At 37.1% G+C, this 21,393-nt stretch overlaps 1 protein-coding gene across 3 annotated transcripts in view; it reads left to right on the forward strand.

Moving 5' to 3' along the window:
* The window catches only part of chd5 (chromodomain helicase DNA binding protein 5), a 66,847-nt gene extending 46,164 nt beyond the window's left edge, over nt 1–20,683 (forward strand). The window contains exons 18-40 of one of the 3 annotated variants that reach the window (XM_038280866.1): nt 154–327; nt 497–638; nt 792–923; nt 1,075–1,192; nt 1,293–1,417; nt 1,506–1,752; nt 3,043–3,215; nt 3,759–3,933; nt 5,324–5,410; nt 5,546–5,634; nt 5,995–6,128; nt 8,937–9,081; nt 11,026–11,185; nt 11,342–11,421; nt 11,611–11,809; nt 11,900–11,989; nt 12,145–12,288; nt 14,076–14,184; nt 14,390–14,522; nt 14,615–14,810; nt 15,661–15,824; nt 18,678–18,804; nt 19,147–20,683. In XM_038280866.1, coding sequence (XP_038136794.1) covers nt 154–327; nt 497–638; nt 792–923; nt 1,075–1,192; nt 1,293–1,417; nt 1,506–1,752; nt 3,043–3,215; nt 3,759–3,933; nt 5,324–5,410; nt 5,546–5,634; nt 5,995–6,128; nt 8,937–9,081; nt 11,026–11,185; nt 11,342–11,421; nt 11,611–11,809; nt 11,900–11,989; nt 12,145–12,288; nt 14,076–14,184; nt 14,390–14,522; nt 14,615–14,810; nt 15,661–15,824; nt 18,678–18,804; nt 19,147–19,274 — 3,271 coding nt within the window. In that variant the 3' untranslated portion in view covers nt 19,275–20,683. The remainder of the gene's footprint in view (nt 1–153; nt 328–496; nt 639–791; nt 924–1,074; nt 1,193–1,292; nt 1,418–1,505; nt 1,753–3,042; nt 3,216–3,758; nt 3,934–5,323; nt 5,411–5,545; nt 5,635–5,994; nt 6,129–8,936; nt 9,082–11,025; nt 11,186–11,341; nt 11,422–11,610; nt 11,810–11,899; nt 11,990–12,144; nt 12,289–14,075; nt 14,185–14,389; nt 14,523–14,614; nt 14,811–15,660; nt 15,825–18,677; nt 18,805–19,146) is intronic. The other 2 variants (XM_038280867.1, XM_038280868.1) reach the window with 2 other exon arrangements.
* The last annotated feature ends 710 nt before the right edge of the window (nt 20,684–21,393 follow it).

Below are 21,393 nucleotides of genomic sequence, written 5' to 3' on the forward strand. Positions count from 1 at the left end.
TGTTTTTGCATGCAACTTCTAAACGGTTGTTTTGGGATTTCCTAACTGCATAGCTGGGAATCTGTATGGATTTTTTTTTTGTTTAGATTCAGGGTTGTTTAAAATTATTGACTTTGATTGTTTAAACTGTTGTGTGTTTTTTGACCTGTGCAGCAATCTGGAAGGCTTCCTTGAGGAGTTTGCAGATATCTCTAAGGAGGACCAGATCAAGAAGCTCCACGACCTCCTGGGACCTCACATGCTGAGGAGGCTGAAAGCTGACGTCTTCAAGAACATGCCGGCAAAAACTGAGCTCATTGTCAGAGTGGAGCTCAGTCCTATGCAGAAGTAAGCATTTTGTGCACAGGAACATTAAAGATAATATTTAAAGATGATAAGCTGCCATATTTGCATTCTTTTAAATTAAAGATTTCATCTTAAAACTGCAATATGCAACCAAAATTAAAAACTATGTTTTTTTTTTTGTTTTTTTTGTTTTTTTAAATGCATCTTGTAGGAAATACTACAAGTTTATTTTAACACGAAATTTTGAGGCCTTGAACTCCAAAGGTGGAGGAAACCAGGTTTCTCTGCTCAACATTATGATGGACCTGAAGAAGTGTTGTAACCATCCCTACCTTTTCCCTGTTGCTGCTGTGGTAAGCCATCTAATCTACAAATAGAGAATTACCAACTACTTGTTTTAAGAAAAAAAATTTTTTCTTCCGTTTAAGAATTGGTTTTACAACCTACGGTACTAACTGCAGGACTCTACACTCACCGACTGATACTGTTTTTTTTTGTAATTCCAGGAGGCTCCAGTTTTGCCCAACGGTTCTTATGATGGCAACTTGCTGGTAAAATCTTCAGGGAAACTAACACTGCTTCAAAAAATGCTAAAGAAACTCAAAGATGAAGGACACAGAGTTCTTATTTTCTCTCAGGTAACAGTCAATCAAATTATGTTTTGGCAAGAAACCATGGCTTTCATAGACTAGTTAGATTTCAGCTGTAGTTTTGTAAATCAGCCTGACATATCAGACTCTATACTGTGAAAGGGCGATTTTGTTCAGTTTAAGTCGATCTTATCCACAGATGACAAAGATGCTGGATCTGCTTGAGGATTTCTTGGAGTTTGAAGGCTATAAATACGAACGTATTGATGGAGGGATTACTGGAGGCTTACGGCAGGAAGCCATTGATCGCTTCAATGGTGAGGTTTTTTCTCTAGCTTAACATTTTCCTTAGCTTTGTGCCACTTTTTTACACTCTCAGGAAAATCAAGGTCCTTTTTGCTTTGTCTTGAATTGCAGCTCCAGGGGCACAGCAGTTCTGCTTCTTGCTTTCAACTCGAGCTGGAGGTCTCGGCATTAATTTGGCTAGTGCAGACACCGTTATCATTTATGACTCGGACTGGAATCCACATAATGACATCCAAGTATGGGCATTTTACAGAGATTGCTTTCTTACATACATTTAGAAGCTTACTGAGTCCTTCATCTGTAATCGATCTTTTATTACCCCAGGCTTTTAGCAGAGCCCACAGAATAGGCCAGAACAAGAAGGTGATGATCTATCGTTTTGTGACTCGGGGATCTGTAGAGGAGAGAATCACTCAGGTAGCAAAGAGAAAAATGATGTTGACCCACCTGGTGGTGCGGCCTGGCCTGGGCTCCAAAACAGGCTCCATGTCCAAACAAGAACTGGACGACATCCTCAAGTTTGGAACAGAGGAACTTTTTAAGGATGAGATGGAGGCAGCACGGACCATGGGTATTTCTATTTTAAACCATCCACAGATAACATTGTCAACTCAGATTTTCTTTTTTGTTGTTGTTTTTTGTGGTTTCATGCTATGAGAGACTTTGGATAACTGTGTGTTTTGAGTTTTATACCGTAGTTCTCAAATATCTGCACGTTTCTGTTAAAAAATTATGATCAAACATTTTAAAGCATATCATTTGAATATTTGCATTACAGAAAGCTGAATTTTTCACAGGGTTTCTTTAATTTTAATAATGTAAAAACACTTTTTATTTTAAAACACATTTATCTGTACCTTTGTGTTGGTATTTTACCTTATAAAACCTAAACTAAGTAATAAGATTTAGTGGGCCGCCCTTTTGATAAGGTAAAACACCTGAACCCGAAAACCAGATTGGTCTATACAAAAAAAATGGGTTAAATTTTACCGCTCTGGTTAGTAGTTATGTACCCAAGTGATATTTTAATTAAAACAACCAATCTAAGTGGGTAAAAGGGAAAACCAAATCAAATTGGTCACTTGGACCAACGTGTTTGTTAATTAGTATAACGACATTGAAAGGCAGGACCAGGGCTTAGATCACCAACCCTTTGAATGCGGGATAAACTCCTGCACCCTTAATACTAATGTCGCAACCAAAATTTATAAGGCTAAGATGTGCATGATGTACATAAACACATCACTGTAATCATTCTCTAGGTCCATAACTATAAAACACTGCACCTGACTACAGCCAGTCAGAATGATAAACAATCAGTTACCATTTTTATTGGTTGTTTGGTTTGCCAATTAAATTTGTTGATCCAAAATCAATGTCTAGGTCAGTTTCAGACCAAAAACATTAAAAGAAACAATCAAAGGAATGATCTTAGTTCGTTATACACAAAGCCATTGAATTTCCTCTGTAAAAACTTGTGATAAATTGTCCCTTCCCAATGATGAGTTCATATTTTGTATGTATAGGGGGAGGATTGTTAAGTTATTCATTCCTATAAAATAGTAATTTCTTATTTTGCTTTTTTAGTCCTTTTTAATTAGAGGTGATCTAATGATCAGATATCATATTTCTTATCTTTCCATATTCAGATAGGAAATGTTCTCATGCAGAATCCTCAAAATGTAACTTTGGAATAAGTTAGGTCATGAGATCAACATCACATAACAAATCAACCACTTGAACACAATAGAGTCCTTTAAGTTTTCTCCTATTGTTCAAAGTCTTTGCATTTGAATAATTATTCATATAATATCTGTTTCCTCTTGAGTGACCTCTTTTGTAATTTAACACCTCTTACCAGGTGATAACAAAGATGGTGAGGAAGGCAACGTCATTCACTACGACGATGATGCCATTTCAAAGCTGCTGGACCGCAGTCAGGACGCCACTGAGGACACAGAGATACAGAACATGAACGAGTACCTGAGCTCATTTAAGGTGGCGCAGTATGTGGTGAAAGAAGAAGATGAAGAGGTAAAATAAACATAACTAGATGCAACATTGCATGAAAGACCCTCTGGCACCTTTTTAAAAATAAAATGTATAGCATTTTGTATTATCTAATTATAATGGAAGACACAATTTCAAAATTAGTGTGATCAGTGCTTTTGCTGACTAAATTATTTAAGCACAATACAAATAATCTTTTGGGGGGGGGGGGCAGTATGTATAATTAGGAATTGTGTTGTATGATTTGTTTTCTATGCTTTCAAATGAGCAGTCAGGAAAGATTATTATTGCTTTGATCCTCAAATGATAAAACTATACTATAAGTTGTTGAGACAGGAAAGTTAGAACCCTAGAAATACCAGTAATTACAGAAAATACACATCTTTAAATTAAAAGAGACAGAAATCGGTTCGGTTTTCTAAGTGTTATGTTGATTTGTATTTCCAGATTTGACTCCTAATCTTTTTCTCTATCGACTCACCCATCCATACTCAGCATGCTAAATATCGGCTACTATTCTCACCAGCATTTTTTTGACTGTTGATGTTTGTGTACATCCATGTTTAGGAGGAGGTAGAACGAGAAATCATTAAGCAAGAGGAGAACGTAGACCCAGACTATTGGGAAAAGCTCCTCCGCCATCACTACGAGCAGCAGCAGGAGGACCTTGCACGAAATCTGGGAAAAGGCAAACGGATTCGAAAGCAGGTCAACTACAACGATGCGACACAGGAGGACCAAGGTAGGCTGTGCCACCGGAAAGCACAAAAGGCTCCACATCAGCTAAGCTTTAACGAAATTGACTAGTACTTATATTTTCAGAAATCTATGTCCTTATATTGTATATGAGAGTGTTTATTTTTTTATGGTTTATGATATAAAATAAGAGCACTTAGATAATAACAGCATAAATAGATTCTGATGGCTAAAGTCTGGCCTGTGGACAAAATTGGGAAAAGAGATTTCTAGATACAGTAATGTTCAACAGATTGTAGCATTATTGTAAAGTTTTTTTATTTTCAATAACTCAATGCACCAATTGAAAACACAATTTTAAATAAATACACAGATTGATATTTTACTTTTAATTTTTGTTAATAGTGTTGATTTTACATGTACTGATATTGAATAGTACATTATAGTTAAAATATTTTAAAAAGAGTAGGCTTATTGGTTTAATATCTTTTATTAGCTTTCATATCTTTTTATTGTATTAAGTATAAATATTCACATTTTCTAAAGGACTGTGTGACACTAGTAGGCTCATTTTTTTAGTTTGTCTAAAAATAATTCATTTAATCTTTATTCAAATTATTCTCCTGCCTCCAGAGGAAGCATTAGTCCCTCCAGCAATAAAGTGTTTTATTTTTAATTAGTGCAACAAGGCTATTTTTCCTTTACTAAAACTTTAGAAAATAAAAGGATGCACCTAAAACAGATGTTGGAGTTTAGCATTTTACGTATTGCAATATTAATTGATTTTTTTGTATATTCTTATTGATATTTTACCACCAATATTATGCTGCTATACGATGGAGAGGAAATTGAGTTTGACGGCTTAGGAGGAAAAGATTTACAGAGAGAAAAATCTTTCTTTCATTAAATTCCATTATATAAACCTATATAAAGTCATTTCTTGCTGCCTTTCAGATAAAAGTTATTCTGAAGGCTAAGAAGAACCTTCTAGGTTTTCTTAATTACTCAATCTCAAAGATGCATTTATATATTTTTTTACCCAAAGCTCGCTTTAAAGCTGAATACCCTCTATCAATTATATCTGTATATACCTCATTAGAGTTACAGAACTGAAGAGATGATTTTAGAATAGAATCCAAATCTAAAAAAAATATAGTGGAACATTTTAGAGACATTAAGAAATTAGTGCATTCATGTTATTGTATCTAATTATGTAATAAAAAAAAGATGTTTTCTCTAAAAAAACATCTGAGTGCATTTTCCTTCACCAGCTGCAACAAAAGGGCAGCCTAAGTTAAAGCGAGTCTGAGCATGCAGTGCATGTATGCACAGCTGTACTTAAGTGGTCTGTAGTAATCTGCAGTGCCATGGCGCCATCAGGTGGCCACCAAAAGAAGCGAACGCAATGTACTGTTTTTCTTTGATGTGTTGCTCAGAATGGCAGGATGATCTTTCAGACAATCAGTCGGAGTACTCTGTGGGGTCCGAAGATGAGGACGAAGATTTTGAAGAGAGGCCTGAAGGTGAGCATCCAAATGAACTTTTGTACCCTTTTCTGGATTCCCCCTCTTTAAAATAATACTCTATTGTTTAAATTATTGATGAAACTGCAGGCAAATGACAACATCTGCTTAACTTTGAATTTTGGTCATTTGCAGGTGGACGTAGACAGTCTCGTCGACAGCTGAAGAATGAGAAAGACAAACCTCTTCCCCCCTTACTGGCACGTGTTGGGGGAAGTATAGAGGTATAGCCTTACTTTTAAATTTAATATGGTTGCATTAAATATACAAACTGCTTGTAAGAAATCATCTTATATATTTGTGCTCTGCTGCAAATGGGGATAATTTGTATTTGAATAAGGAATTTAGGAGTTTTTGATACAACTTTTGGGTATCACTCAGGGATTTATCAGTTGACAGTGTCTCTCCTGTGAGTTAAGCATAAAGCAGTGTGCTTTTTTCTTATGTTCTAAAGGTCAGGCTATCTCTGTCTATATGAGATATATCTATCTCTGGCTGCCAATCACTGACTTTTGACTCCATGGCCTGCATCTTTCTCTTTCCAATATGTGTTTACACCATTTTCTCTTTATCGCCATCTCAAGGTCCTTGGGTTCAACACTCGCCAGAGGAAAGCTTTCCTCAATGCCATCATGCGCTGGGGCATGCCTCCTCAGGATGCTTTTAACTCCCACTGGCTGGTTCGAGACCTGAGAGGGAAGAGTGAGCGCGAGTTCAGGTGATGCACGTCAACCATTTTACTTTGATATTCAGTGTACAGGGCCATTATGAACAAGTGAGGCTTCAAAGAAAACACAGAAGGTCATTCTGGGATCTGTATCTTTTTACTGTACGTTTTCACCTGAATTATGATTTTGAATAGAAAATCCCTTTATTGTCCAAAAACTGGGGAAATTCTGGTGTTACAGCAGCAAAAAACATTTAGAAAAAAATTTTCACACACATATGGACCTTAGAAAAATGTATAAGAACATAATAGTGACGTGTTAAAAACATAAATAAAATACTGTAAAGTGTTTTAACAATATAAAACTGTGCACCTGGAGAAAAAATATACAGCTATTGGAATGTTTACAGTAATGGATATTTGAAAATAGCAGCAACATCAGAGATGTGTAAAATGACAGCTGCATTTAATATTACTGACTAAGGAAGAAACTATGCAAAATCAGCGTTGATGTAACAGCTTATTTAGGTTGTTGGGAACAGTGGTGGTTATAGAGTATTACAGCTCCTGGGAGGAAGGATCTGTGACGACACTCCTTGGTGTATTTAAGGTGCAGCAGTCTGTCACTGTCAGGCTCGAAATCTTGGACCCAGTATTCAAACAGACAGATCTGGATGAGTTTTAACAGTCTTGCTTCCTCGTCAGCTGGAGTGGATAAACTGGATCCTCTGTAGAAACAGAAACACAGGTCAGTGACTAAGAATAAATGGCTGGTAATGGCTAAGAGCTACAGTCACTGACCTGACTCAGAGTTCAGTCCAATCCCAGAGGGATGTGAGGAATCAGGGAAGGAGATTGTCCTTCACTTGCGGCGGGCACCGCCCCTGGAGCTCTGGGAGATGAGCGGAGCTGATGTCAATCAATGCCGAGGAGCAGCTATGACCAGAAGGGGATATCCAACCCGAAGTCATAACAGAACTAAGTTCATAAAGCAGACGATCAGAGAGCCGATTAAGTACCAAAGAGGGAATCCCAGCCAAGGTTAGGAAAACAGTCCAGGTTCGGTAAGCCAGTTGAATCCAGGAAACAGCTCAGAATAGAACAGACTAATAGAGCAGACAGTGGCAAAGCAAAACTCGGGATTCAAAAGACAGAAACTGGTCACAATCAGAATTATAATCAAACGCTAAAGTTGATTTCACCAAGCAGCTCAAATAATCTGGCACTGGTAGCTTAAAAACAAACAGTATATATAGGAGCTGGAACCAGGTGGATCAGATAAGCAATGATGAGAAAATAGGAAGATTTAAGCTGGTGGGCGGAATGAGCAATCAAGCCAGCCACCAGTGCCAGGACCATGACAGACACTCCATTTCAAGTCCAAATTGAGTTTGTAGTTCAATAAGTCCTGTTTTTTGATTGACTTAATGAGTGAGTATGATTTTGTTGTGATGTTTTTAACACAGGATGACAGTTAGATGAAAGAGCATCTCCTCCTGTCGCCTCGATATTTTACCCGCAGCTTTCTTTCAAAAATGTTTGTCTGTCATAAAGTCTGATTTGATCCAAAGAATAAATTCATCTCTTTTTTTTTTAGCCAGGTATTTCTACCAAGGCCTTAAAAACAACAATTATCAGCATACCGCTGAGAAAGAAGAATAAGCTGTTATTTGAACATTTCAAGCCAATTTCAAATCTTCTGCTCAGCAGGAAGGTTTTTGAACAAGCTGTGTTTCAACAGTTAAATACTTTCCTAACAGTGAAAAGCTGGTTTGACATCTTCTATTTAAGCTCACTGCAGTGCTTAGGCTACATATTGTGGATAAAAACACAGTGCATATATTATTGGACAACATTTCACACTTTTGACAATGATGAATTACTGGACACTACATTAGATGTGCCATAGATTAGCATTAATAAGCATTAATTAGACAAACGATCTCCAGTTCTGTTGAGTAGCTCCAGAAATCCACAGCTCACGCAGGATAATCTATTAACACAAAACTGAAATTGATCCCGTGCACAAATATGACTTTTATGAGAAGAGGTAGGAAAATATCAATTGTTAAAAGAAACAAAGAATAAATCCTGTTTGCTGTTTTCATCTAGCCATGTAAAGGATGGAGCAAACATGGAGGAAGGCGCTCTGATTAGATTCGACCAAAATTGTGAATTGGAGAAAATCAACCCTGTTCAGCATATATTTCCATTGTTAAACACAGTAGTTACAGTATCATGCTGTGGGAATTATTCTTTTCAGCCGACCAGAATATAAATTATTTCAAATACAGCGTAATCATTGAGAAAAACCTATCAAAGCACTTTGATCTATTACAGCAGCCCAGTTAAATCCAAACCTCAATCCAAATTAGCATATATGACTAAACTTAAAAAAGTTACTGTTTATAGATGCCACACTTACAATATAGCTAAAGTCTGAAAAAAAAGAAGAAAAACATTTCATCTTCTACAAGTTAATGCTGATTGAAACATTTTCAAAAATGTTTCCACCTGTAACTCCAGACAAAGATGATTGTAAGACTTGTTTGATTTTCATATGCATTTTCATAATGCAGCTAATTTAAAATGTCTAACTTACAACATTGAGTGGGTTTTCTTCTCATTCTTCTGCTGAACAACTATAATTTTAAGGAGTTTTCTTAATCAGAAGAAGAATCTTGTCAAGTTTCTCTTGCATTTATGAGGGTTACCAAGTTTCTTAGTTCCTCTTCTGCATAATAATCCTTAATCCAACACCACAAGCACTACAACCCCGGCTGTTTGTTACTGTTCTGTCTGCTGGTATAACTGTCTCCCTTGCCACTAACAGTTAATGTGTGTGTCTCTGTGTACCAGGGCCTATGTGTCTCTGTTTATGAGACATTTATGTGAGCCAGGTGCAGACGGAGCGGAGACCTTTGCGGATGGAGTCCCCCGTGAGGGCCTGTCTCGACAGCATGTTCTCACCAGGATCGGAGTCATGTCGCTTGTCAGGAAAAAGGTACCAGTTGTTCAACCTCAGACATCTTCTCCGCAGAGCACCAAGTCATGTGTTTGAAAACTGTGGGATTAGGAAAAAGTAGGTCAACATATCCAGGCAGAAGAAAATGCTAAGAAAATAAAACAGGTTTGTTTGGTTAAAAACTCTATTTGCAAGAAAGATTTAAGTTTTGTTAGATTTTTATGCAGCGTTCACATTTGAAGATGAGACGAGAGTCCTGGTAGTTTTTCTTCTGACAAATAATTTTTTTCTTTCACAGAAAAAAAAAAAAAAAACTAAACCTAAATCTGCTCTGCTGTCAGATTTAAGTCAATTACTTATGTAAATATGGTTAACAATAGCATGTATTAAATGCACTGATAATGTATTTTTTATAGACTTTTTTTCTCCTTTTCTAATATTTTTCCTGTTTGAAACAAGAAATATTCACACCTGCAATAACTTCAACTTGAAGTACAATCATTATCATAATAATATGTTAAATGTTAGGAATACATACTGGCCTATTTTCAACCTGCTAAAATAAGAAAATATGTAACTATGAACAAAACTTTTTAGATTTTAGTTTGAATGTTAGGAAATAGAATGGAATTTAATGGTGAATGTGATTTAACATACAGCAAGACTTACAGTATATAAGTGTGTGCATTTAATGTATGATATGTATTATATTTTTTTTCTATGAATTTTTAATGACATTTTTTGACTTACAAATTTCGGATAATATGATGTATTTATATTCTAATTTTTTAATCTTTAGACGGAATTATTTTTTCATTACAATGCTAACGTATCTAACATTCGTGTTCATATTGGGAGTTATGCTTTTTTTCTAATTACGTTTTAAAATAAATGAAACAAGAATAGTTTTAAAATAGTTAATTATTAGTTACTAATTAGCATCAGCAACATTTGATCATGTCAGTTTAATATAAGTGCTAATTACACTACAGGTATATAAAAAAAGTTTTGTTTGCATGAATATATTTCTTTTGATACAACTCTGTACAAAATTTATTTACCAGATTTCTCAGAATTATAAAGTTTTTGTCTTCTTTCAGTGCATTTAAAAAATATTTCTTTGAATATTCTTGGCATGACTTCACTGCAGTATATGACTGTATTGTATGTGATATTGTATATTAATGTGTTTAAGACCATGAAGTCTTCAAAAAAAGACAGTTAAAAAAATGCTTTGTCTTTAGTCTGTCTGCGTTATTAATAAAATCATTAAAATAGAACCATAGATCTAGCTAAAGGCATGAGAAAATGTGTCTTTCTGACAAAGTGATAACAAACAAACCAAACAGAATAATTGTCTTATAACTGAAATGTAATGAGTTATAAATCCATGTGTGAAAGCATACAAAGTCCAAAACAAAACTGCAAAGGCACTACAGAAAAACTGAAAGAAAAAGACTTATCTATATGAATAAAAACAGGTCTAGATCCATAGAAGCAAAATATCAAAATAAGGGATGACTAAAGGACCCTGCACTCACAGTTGGTGTAGAACGTCTTTAAATTTGTTGTATCATAAACTGCATACACTTAAAAATGAATTATGCTTACTGCTGTAAAGCAAAGAGCCACAGCTGATATATTATAAGCAGAACATGCCATCTGCGCTTCTTAATACCTGTGGTACAACCCTTCAGTGCTTTGTAAATGTGTAGTTTTTTTTTCAGCTCAACAGATAAGGATAATCTTCTTGAAAATGTACTTACATATTCGAAAGTTTGTAACAGAAAATTATTGCTGTGTCGATTTGAACTCAGGAGGGGTTGGTCCGTCCGTTCACAGACAAAATTAAAGCAGGGAGTCAGTGGGACTCAGTGGAGTTTCTCCTAATCCCTCACTTGAAGGAAGTAGGCCACCTCTTGTAACTCGGATTTTCATTATCACTGTTAAGGCAATCTATTTTTTATTTTTTTTTTGCCTTAGGTGCAGGAGTTTGAACACGTAAATGGGAAGCTGAGCTCTCCAGATCTGATTCCCATTGGAATGGAGCTGAAGAAACTGACTGAGAGTGTCTCTTCTGATCCCAACACCCCGGTACCAGCCAGCCCTGTTGCTACGCAGCCCAGCACCCCCATCCCACCAGGTTGGAGCAGAATCTCTGCAGTGGTCATATTTTGGTTTTCTCTGAGTGTGTGAAGGCATTGTTTACACGCTGAACAAAACAACAGAAAAACAAAACATTTAACAGACCAAAACATTAAAAAACAGAGCGCTAAGTTGTGTTTTTTTTGGGCTGTAGAGAAGGCAGAGTCTTTGTTACGAAATACTGAAGACAAAGAGACGACAGAGACAGATGGAAGGAAACCATCTAAGCAAGAAGTGAGTCCTTTTTTTCTTCAACTCCTCCTCTTTATTGTCCATCATCTCAAAAGCCATGACATTGTTGAATACCTTATCTTTACCCTCAATGGACCTTGTTCTTTCAGTTCAAAGCATCTTTTAAGATTCATCTGCCCTCTGTCTAATGTCCTTATTCCCCTCCTGTTGTACCATATATTCCCCCCACAGCAGGTTCCCAGTGCAGAAGTAGCATCTGTACCCGAGAAGGCTGCTGACAGTGACGAGACCAAGGCAACCTCAGAAGAGAAAACTGGAGATGAGACGAACAGAACCAAATCCCCCATGACAAAGGCCGAGCCACCTGCCTACCCAAAAGAGTCTGCTTTCAAGCAGGCAGAGCTGCCATCTAGTCATACCTCACCTAAGAGTGAGTGGTGCACGATTCATGCACTGAGAAATTATTCATCTGCGAAGGCTGTGCTTTGTATGTTTAATCTTTTGTTTCTGTTATCCTCAGCGGACCCCTGCAAAGAAGCTGAGAAGTCCTCAGAAAAGGGAGAGGCTGGTTCTCCTCTGGAAAAAACTGAAGACAAAGAAAATAAGCCAGGTACACAGCGTGTGAGATGAATTCTCAAATGAAGCAAGTACAAAAGACAAAAAGAAGGGCTCCTATAGGAAACAAATGTCTGTTTGTAGTGCATGTAGTCACATTATACGGATGTCTCTTATGAAAACCTCCTGTCTTTTGTATAACTATTGCAGATTATGTGAAGAGTGAAGATGCATTAGAGGGTCGATTGAACGGAGACAAAGACTCTCTGGATGAGCTGGATGAGAGCAGAAAAGAGGACAAAAATGGATTCAAAGCCAAGTTCATGTTTAATATTGCAGATGGAGGTTTTACTGGTAAGAATGAACAAGACTGGGTTTATTCTGATTAAAAAAAGGTCTTCTGTTTTAGTTGCTTGATTATGGATAAAATTATGATCATACTAGTCAATGTTGAAATACATTTATTTACCAAACAGTTTCTTCAGAGTTAAAAAATATGTGGTATATACTGCACCTTAAAACAGATTCTCTGTTCGTGTAAAATTTTTCCTTCTAATGAAGGATTTTATATACACATCATTAAACAATAACAGGTAAAACATTTTACTTCAATGAATTCTAAAAAACTAAATATAGACACATTCTGTATCAAAATTGCTGTATTGCAAAACAGTTAAAAGATAGATATATGGTATACCAATAAAATAAGACACATTGGCACAGTTATTAGGTAAGATTTGCTCATATTATAAGGCCATACACATCTATTTAAATTTTGGCTAAATTTATTCAGTACATTCCAGTAACTCTCGGTATTAGCTGCCAGTAGATCCATTCAGAGTTGGAGACTTTTGTTCTGACCACATTGTGAGGGGTTGTTGTTCTGCTCCTCTCTTCTCTCTGCCATCTGTATTTAAGCCCAATTTAAAGGTCATAGGTGACAGGCAATGCCAAATGAGAGCATTCTAGCAAATGAATGTACCTATAAGTGATACTTTTTGCTCTAATTACATTATATTTTGGGATTGTTTTGGGCCTTAATTTAATTTATATGATACACTTACTCTTATACCTGTAGATCTGTGTCATTCCTCTTGACATTATCATTCCATACATTTTTAGGTACGTAAGACAAATTACATACAAGTTAGAAACCCTTTCAAAAACACCTATTCCAGTCATTCCAAAAAAGTAAAAAAAAAAACAATCCGCCGGACTATGTATCCAAGTTTGAAGACGTTTCGTTCCCATCCAGGAACCTTTTTCAATTCAAAATGTCAGAAATAGTGTTGAGTTTGAGGCTTTATAGAGTGGACCAAAAACAAAGCCTTTTGAAATGAAAACATTTCCTCAATGGGAAGCTAAATGTCTTCAAACTTGGAAACAAAGTCCAGTGGATTGTTTTTTTTTTTACTTTTTTGGAATGACTATTAACTGGATGACTGATACTCTTCATGAACAACTATTCCAGACTACCTTGATTTAAAAGCCTAGTTTAGATTTAAGTGCAGCATATTCCTCTTTAAACTCTTATTACAATGATAATATGATGATGGAATGAACAAATGATTAGGATTTTACCCACAGTTCAAAGCTAAGAAATAACTTTTATTTTTGTTTTAAAAAGGCGTTAGTCGAAGTTTCGATTTGTATGCGGACCGTTTAGGGATAAGTTTAGGACCACAGTCAGGTGAAGTGAAGAACACTGATCAAAGTTTAAAATTTTTGGAGATTAAAGTTTAGGGGGTTGTATATTTGGCTGCAAGTTTACCTTCATCTTCAAAGAGGTAGAAATAATGGTCTTAAAGTGCTGGTTGATTGGAACAGAGCACTTTTTTTTAATATGTCTTTTCTCCACTGCAGGTTAAAAAAGCCTTCCTTTTAATTACACAGAGCTGCTCTGAACTTGAGAATGATTAATATAACTTTGTTTAGCTAAATATTACTTGTCTTATTGTATTTGCCCCAGTTGTGTGTTTGAATGTTTTACTATTGTTTTCATTTAGTCGATATGCTGTAAAACCAGTGTTTTTCTTTTAATCTAGTCTTTAAATCTATGCTTTTGAAATGATGTGAGCAGCCGGAATATTTGTTTGTGTTTTTCTGAAAGGAAATGTCTGTTTTTACTCTCATGCTGTCAGAGTTGCACACCCTGTGGCAAACAGAGGAGCGAGCGGCTCTTTCGTCTGGAAAAATGCATGACATCTGGCATCGTCGCCATGACTACTGGCTGCTGGCTGGCATCGTAACGTATCCTTTCTCGTGTCAGAGCCGAAAGCTCTGTATCTTGCAAAGTACCGTGATTACCTATGACAGGAAGGAGCTGCCTCAGAAAAAAACACTGATATTTACAGAACTTGAAGAGTGATACACAGTGAGTTCTTCCACACAGCCAAGAACTCATTTTTTATTTGATACGTACCCATCTGTTTTTCTTGACGGGACTTTCTATCAGACATGGCTACGCTCGCTGGCAAGACATTCAAAATGATCCCCGTTATGCGATTCTGAATGAGCCCTTCAAAACAGAGATGCATAAAGGCAACTACTTGGAGATGAAGAACAAGTTCCTGGCGAGGCGCTTCAAGGCAGTTTGCAGCTTTTGCATAGAAACAAAAAAGAAACAATTAAATAAACCCCATGCTAGAAGCTCTGACATCTGCTGTATTTTTCCTTGCAGTTGTTAGAACAGGCTTTGGTGATTGAGGAGCAGCTGCGACGGGCAGCTTACCTCAATATGACCCAGGACCCTAGTCACCCTGCTATGGCTCTCAACACACGCTTTGCTGAGGTGGAATGTTTGGCCGAGTCCCACCAACACCTCTCCAAAGAGTCTCTGGCTGGGAACAAGCCTGCAAATGCTGTGCTTCACAAAGGTGTGTGGTCCTGCTTCCAAGCAAGCAAGACCGGTGACTTTTTTTTTTTAGTTGACAAAAGCTGAAACAAAAGTAACAATGTTTGCTATATACATTATCATCAGAACATATTACTCTCACCTTAATTAATTTAAAAACTGAAACATTGAAAAATGGATCCTTTGACTTATTAGCAACAAATGAGCAATCTTTTTAAACCATTTGAAAATGTGTTTTTATTGCCTCAGTGTGTAAATGCAGACAGTGCAGTAAAACCCTGAAAATGAGCTGATTTTACTTTAATGAAACAGGTTAATTTTTTCCATTGAGGCAGACAGAAAAAAATGGGCTGTCAAAGGAAGTGCACACAGATGTTTCCATATCTCTGTTCTCTTAAAACCCCCAAATAGGCAGACTCTAAAGATCCTGTTTCACCCAGTAGTTTCATTTCATCTTCTGTTTACTCAGCATCGAAACAGGCTCACAGTGATAAGTGAGATGAAAACCTGGGCAAATGCCAAAGACTTGATCAAAATGAAATATCTAAATGTTATAATTTCACAATTATCTAGACTATGACACTGATGAATCTATATGTCAGAAAAGGCTGTTGATTGCTTGCAGCGCTTAAGTTTGACTTTTACTTCATGACAGTTTATGATTCAGTTATGTATCAAGCTATTCATTTGTATCCTTAATCATTTAAAGATTGAATGAAGTTTTTTATTTTTTTTTTATTTTGTATTAATCTCTCTGCTCTGTTTTTTTTTTTTTTTCCCAGAGATGAACTATAAGCTTAGAATTTCACACTGCCTTTACATGGATAACCAGCTCCTTCTATGGCTCACTGTGTATTTTCATTCTTCTGCAGTGCTGAACCAGCTGGAGGAACTTCTGAGTGACATGAAAGCAGATGTGACACGACTTCCCAACATGCTGTCCAGAATCCCGCCTGTGTCGGCTCGTTTGCAAATGTCGGAGAGAAGCATCCTGAGCCGCCTTACCAGCAGAGGCAACGAACCTCCACCACAGCAGGTGAGATGGTGGTTTTAAAAGAAATTGTCAAATGGCAAAAAAAAAATCACTGTCAAGGATCTAGCTTCCTGTTGTCTAACTTTGTGTGCTCCTGTTGGCAGTTTAATAATCTAAAACATTTATTTATACTTATATAAAATACTGTCATATATTAAAACATTACATTTCTGTTTCAATGTTTATTTACTGTAAACTATTTAACAAGTAAGCATATTTATTCAAGTCTAATCTGTAACCTATATGACTAAAAAACAAATCTGTGACAAGTCAATAACTTCTTAGTGGTCTCTGTTTAGTACGTACTTCATTCTGTTCTGATTATAAATGCTTTATATATATAATTGTGTGAAGTTGTGCAGTAACAGATGTAGAAACAAAGCAGTGTGGAATCACATAAAAGGTTATGGTTGAATGGGTAAAGACTCTAAAACCTGCACAAGAAGGAACTGAATCAGCAAACGTATCATAGCAAAACCACAGCGTGTGGGAGGAGCTGAAAGCACAGTACTGAACAGGATAAAACAGGAGAACATGCTAATGAGAAGGAACAGGTGTGACTTTGAGGTTAATGTGGAACAGCTGCTGGAGAGCATCATCTGAGAAATAACCCAATGTTAGTAAGCACAAGGAGAACACTACCATCAGGTAAACAGTAACGAGGATAAAGGAACCAAGGGACACAGGGCCCAAAATGACAAATCAACTCGAGACAACGTGTTACAGAAAAAACGGGAAGTTATTAGAACAGAGCACCAGAGAAACCAGATTACCAAAATCAAACAGGAACTACAACTCGAAAACACAGCTCAAACTAACAACAAAAGAAGTGCTTAAAAAAGTAGAAAATGCTGAAAACAAAATCACACTAAAAATTTGGTCTGAGGATCACATCTCGGTACCTAACCAGGCCTGTGCATTTCAAGGCTCAGAATAGGGGACCCAAGGCAGACAGACAGTTAAATTTCTCAAAAAGCGTGTATTTAAAAATGACGGATTGGCAGTGGGCAGCTTCTGTAGGGCGTCTAAGGCAGGAACCTCTGGTCTTAAAGTTCAGTCTGTGCCCGGGGGAAGAGGAGGATACCAGTCGGACGGGTTCCAACACGACAGACTTCGAGATCCTAAAGCCTTGGAGACTGCAGAACTGGCTTGAGATCAGATCTAAGCAGACGAAGGAAGGCAGAATAATCCAGAGGGGGAAGCCAAAGCCGGTATCGAAGAGGTTCAGGATTCAGTGCCAGAAGATCAGAGATCCGAAGAGGTACCGAAAAAAAATTTCAGGTCGATGTCAGGAAGCAGATCTAGGTTCGGTCAACAGGCAGAATCCAGCAGGAGTCTGAAGACAGGTCAGGCAAATAGATCAGAAACAGAAACAGGAACAGGCAGTCTCAGAGGTCCAAAGGTAGAACGGGTCAGGATAAGTCAATCAGAACACAGTCAGGTACGCTAAAGAACTCTTACCAACTCATCAGTCATCAGTGCATAAACTTGCACTTATGACTGGAAACAGGCAGCTTAAATAGAGAGTGGAGCAGGTGACACAGATGAATGGTGGTGAGAAACTTGGCGGAGCTAGGCAGGTGAATGCAATGAACAGTCAAGTCGGTCATCAGTGTCAAGATTATGACAGTGCCACCCTTTAAAGAAATGCCACTGCCCACCATTACTGACCCACTGCCAAACCGGATGTTTCAGGCAGCAGATCGCTCTCTATGGTGTCTCCTGACTCACATTTCTCACATGTGCGTGATGTTAATCTGCTTTCATCTATGAAGAGCAAGGTCACCAGTGGCAAATGCCAATCCTGGTGTTCTGCGGCAAATGCCAAGTGTCCTACACATCATTGGGCTGTGAGATCAATCCCCATCTGTGGACTTCAGGCCCTCATACCATCCTCATGAAGTCGGTTTCTAACCGTTTTAGCAGACACATGCAGATTTCATTTTGTAGGGTTCTGACAGTGGTTCTCCTGTTCAACCTTGCACAAAGGTGATGGTAGGGGTCCTGCTACCTGTTTGATGTCCTCCTACTGCCTCCTCCACATCTCGTAGTGTACTGGCCTGTCTCATGGTAGTGCCTCCAGCCTCTGGACACTACGCTGACAGACACAACAAACTTTCTTGGCACAGCTCGCATTGATGTGCCATCCTGCATCAGCTGCACTACTTGAGCCACTTGTGTGGGTTGTAGAGTGCATGTCATGCTACCACAAGTGTAAAAGCTCCACCAACATTCAAAAGTGACCAAAACATCTGCCAGAAAGCTTAGGTACTGAGAAGTGGTCTATGGTCCCCACCTGCAAAACCACTGTGTGTGTCTTGCTTATAGCTTATGATTTCCTCTTATTATCTACTGGGTTTGCAAAACAGCATTTGAAATTGAGTGGACAGTTTGATTTCACAGAAGTTGGATTTGATTGAAGTTATAATGTGTTGTTTATGTGTTCCCTTGATTTTTTTAAGCAGTGTATTTCTCTTATTGTTTACTTTTCTTGTGTCACCACCTATTGTAGTTCAAGTGTTTTAATTCATTCAGATTTTATGTGCTATCTTGTGTTGCTATCAGAGGTCTATTTTTCTCTGTCATTTTGACACCCCTTATTAGCAGCTTTTATTAATGTCCATTCTTCCCTTAGAAGGACAATTCATCTGAAAGAAATATACAACCCTGATAATGTTGATGAGATGCAGTTATTCATTCTGTGTACTTGTAGTTTCAACAAACAAATATGACCTCTTGTTTTTCCTCTGACAAATTATTCACATCTCCTTGTAACTTATAGAAGGATAATCCATTATCTTGTGTGTGTGTGTTTTTTTTTTTTTTTTTTTATGTTGTCTTTGTTTTTAATTGCAGCCTTTTAGCCAGGGAGGTTTCAGCTGTTCCCAGATGTACAGCAGTGGTTTTGGTGGAGGATTCAGAGGACCAGGCGGGCAGCCTATGGTCAACTACAGCCAGATGCCACTCGGACCTTATGTCAGCGGTAACAGTCAACACTTGCTATAACTCATGGATGACATATTGCGAACGGAATATAGCAGTTGAAACTAGTTTACTGTAAAAGGTAACACTTTTATAAAAAAAATATAAGATGAAAACTACTGTGTCATATGCACAGATTAGAAAGTTGTCATAAATGCAAAGGTATTACAATATCTAATATTTGTTGACATTTTTAGAAACATTACGGTATTAGAAGTCAGCACTCAAAAGCATAAACAGTTTAAAAAAGAAATTCATTGGGTTATTTTTTATTTTTTTTTGCTAAACATGTCTTTACTTTCTTAATTTGAGTAACTGAATATTAAAGTATTTCCTTCTTCAGTGTCATCTAATGGCCCCCCACCCCCTACAAGCCATTTGGACAAGAAATCACTTGACTCGTTCAGAGACGGGGCTACGCCTGAGCTCAAGTCAGGCAAAGCAAGTGATGTCATCTGTATTGAGGACTAGACCAGCTCTGTATCATTGACCTGAGGTCAGAAACTCCCAGGGATGGAATCTGAATGGATGACTGCTGCCCTTGTGTTGATGCCACATCCTTGTTTTTTCCTCCTATCTCATAATGTGCTTACTGAAACTCAGCTGTGAGTTGATAAAGCGATTGACTTTTTGATTCGTGTACATGTATCTATCTGAAAAGTTGCACTTTTATCTTTCAAGGATCCTATAGAGGCATTTTAGTATGTATTTGTTTTACTTGTAGAAACACTGAGAATAAGGAGGGAAGATGAAGCATTTTTTTTCTTTTTGGAAGAGGACGTTTGAAGGCCTGCACTATAAAGCATAATTCAATCAAGTCAAAGTATCAGATGCTCTTCATTGGGGTTTGTTTTAATATTTTAATGTATGTTTTGTTTATCTGATTTTGCAAGCTGTGAGCTTGTGCATCTGTGTGCAACCCCCTGCTTTTATGCATTTGCCAATGCCCCCTTTACACTGTGACTGTACCGCTCTAAAGCTTGTTCATTGTGAAGAAGGGAGAAGTTCAATTGTTTAACATTAGATCGTTTTCTAACTTCGATATCTTTACTATACATAAACATGAACTACACATTTTTAATTCTATGTTATAAGGAGGTGATAGAATTTTGGTTTTCAAGGAAACCAGAACCTTTACCATGTACTGTATGCTTTTGCAAAACAGCTTATCTGAATTTTATGAAGACTGCCACCTGTTGGTGACGTTGAGAAAGAAGTTTTTGCAAACTGATCTACAAACCTTATTGCATCACCTTTCAAAGCTGGCATCTGTCTCTGTACATAGTAGGAGTCTGTGATTTATTTAACATCACCAAGCTATCATGAAAGTGAAAATAACTTATTCGTCGCTAAAACAGGTTTTCAGGTCGAAGTATTCTTCATAAAGATAAAACATTTTCAACCACAGAAGATGCTTAGTTGGAAGTTTCATTGTACCATAAAAAATGTGTGACTCTTTTTGTTTGAATGTCAGTGTTGGAAGGAGCACTTGACCCACATAAACCATAGTGGACTCTGGTTTGCAGGGCTTCAGTGAACAGAACGAGTAAGAGTCAGAACTGACAAGTTTCATTTTCGCCTTTTAAACTCAAGAACTTTCCTATTTCCCTTTTTAATGGTTTGGACTGAAAGCGAAAACAAATGCTTATGTTGCAATGTCAAATTCAGCCTAGTTTAGCGCCTGATTGTTTGCATAACTCAGATTAAGTTAGAATAAAACAAGATGCATAAAGTTCCCTAATAATATGTAAGGGAATAACTTGTTCTTTGATGCAGTGTATTTTCTCTGCTGAGGCACAGATTGTAAAAAGGTGGTGCCACAGTCTGAACTTACATTTGTTCTCATTCCAACTTTAAAGAAATGGTGTTACACAGTCTAACTCTGAATCTTTTTGTTTTATTTTTTTTGTCACTTTATTTTGTCATCCTATAACTTGAACCATGCAAAATTTATAAGGTGCTTTGGAAAAAGGAGAAGGTATTGATTTTTCTTTTGATTTTTTTATTCTAATCTTATGTCTGAAAGAACAAACTGAGCCTAGGTACTGCTTAGGGACCACTGGTTGCCTGGAGAACTAATGAACAGCTAAATTCACAATGGACATGTTGACAAATGTAGCAATTACACATATACAGTATGAAGAAAAAAAAAACCTTGATAGTTTGAACCTCATGTTAACAGTTTCATGCCAACAGCTAACTGAATTATCTCTGCTGAGTTTGTTATAGCTGGCAAATGTTATTGCAAATTTTAACTAAAATAAAATCAAATTAACTGTTTTTTATCTGCATTTGCTTTTTAAGAAAACGTTAAAATTGCTCTCTGCTTTGCAGTGTCACAAGGAACACAATTAAAATACTAACTTAAGAGAGCCTTGGTTGAACCAAAGACACATTTGAAACACACAGGATGGATATTACACACCACAGCATTAACGCTTATTTTGCCAACACCGTGGGAGTATTTTTGATGATAATGGTTTTTGTAACTTTACAATTAAAAGCAGCTGAGTTTTAAGCTACATCTAGTTTCATGCTGTCCACTTTAGGAAACAAAGATTTTGAGTCTAAAGCCATGCTGATGTAAAAT

Source organism: Cyprinodon tularosa, unplaced genomic scaffold (genome assembly GCF_016077235.1).
Source record: "Cyprinodon tularosa strain WSP-4 unplaced genomic scaffold, ASM1607723v1 ctg165, whole genome shotgun sequence".
Classification (NCBI taxonomy): domain Eukaryota; kingdom Metazoa; phylum Chordata; class Actinopteri; order Cyprinodontiformes; family Cyprinodontidae; genus Cyprinodon; species Cyprinodon tularosa.